We start from the raw sequence: 751 nt of genomic DNA on the forward strand, positions 1-751 counted from the left end.
GCATGTCCCGGGCCCGCGAGGTGGGGTGGGTGCGTGACCCGGCACCCCCCTTTTCCTTCTCTTACTCTACCAGCCCCGCTCAAATTTATAGCCGCGAGCGCCGACCTCTCCGCCGTGTCCGGCCGTGTCGAACTCACAGAGCGCACCGCACCGAGCGAAAGCCGAGACCGAGCCCTTGTTTTCCGTTAAGTAACGCAAAACCGCATTTGCTACCTTTATTACAAAATAGCATTTTCTGTTGTAGGTGCTGTGCGATTACATCGATACACCATCGGACCTGTTTCCGTGTTGCTAATGCAGTAAGTAGCCACTATTATCGGCGCCTACGCAGAGTTCAAGAAGACTGACGAAAAGCAATTGCAGCATCATTGCACACATAGAAGAACCCGCACCCGAACCCAAACACACACAGGAAACATGTCTCATCAGTGTACAGTGTGCAAAAAGAATTTGTTGAGAATTGATGACTTGCGTAGACATATGCGGACCCACACTGGAGAAAAGCCTTTTGAGTGTACAGTGTGCCACAAGACGTTTCCACAACGTGGACACCTGCACTCTCATATGCGAACCCACACTGGTGAAAAGCCTTTTGAGTGTACAGTGTGTCACAAGACGTTTTCAGTAAGTGGAACCCTGCGGAAACATATGCTAATCCACACTGGGGAAAAGCCTTTTGAATGTACAGTGTGCCACAAGACGTTTTCACTCCGTGGAAACCTGCACTCTCATATGCGAACCCACACTGGGG

At 50.7% G+C, this 751-nt stretch overlaps 2 protein-coding genes across 2 annotated transcripts in view; both read left to right on the forward strand.

Annotated features, from left to right (window-relative positions):
* LOC127751852 (oocyte zinc finger protein XlCOF6-like) overlaps window positions 1-303 on the forward strand; it is a 7,263-nt gene extending 6,960 nt beyond the window's left edge. The window contains exon 2 of the mRNA XM_052276014.1: window positions 245-303. Coding sequence (XP_052131974.1) covers window positions 245-303 — 59 coding nt within the window. The remainder of the gene's footprint in view (window positions 1-244) is intronic.
* On the forward strand, window positions 249-747 carry LOC127751853 (protein krueppel-like; the record flags this gene model as incomplete). The annotated part of the gene is made up of 1 exon (XM_052276015.1): window positions 249-747. A coding segment is annotated over exon 1 (330 nt), but the record flags the coding sequence as incomplete, so codon positions are not given.
* Window positions 748-751: the final 4 nt, after the last annotated feature.

Source organism: Frankliniella occidentalis, unplaced genomic scaffold (assembly GCF_000697945.3).
Source record: "Frankliniella occidentalis isolate FOCC.00 unplaced genomic scaffold, Focc_3.1 Scaffold1390, whole genome shotgun sequence".
In the NCBI taxonomy this organism is placed as follows: Eukaryota; Metazoa; Arthropoda; class Insecta; order Thysanoptera; family Thripidae; genus Frankliniella; species Frankliniella occidentalis.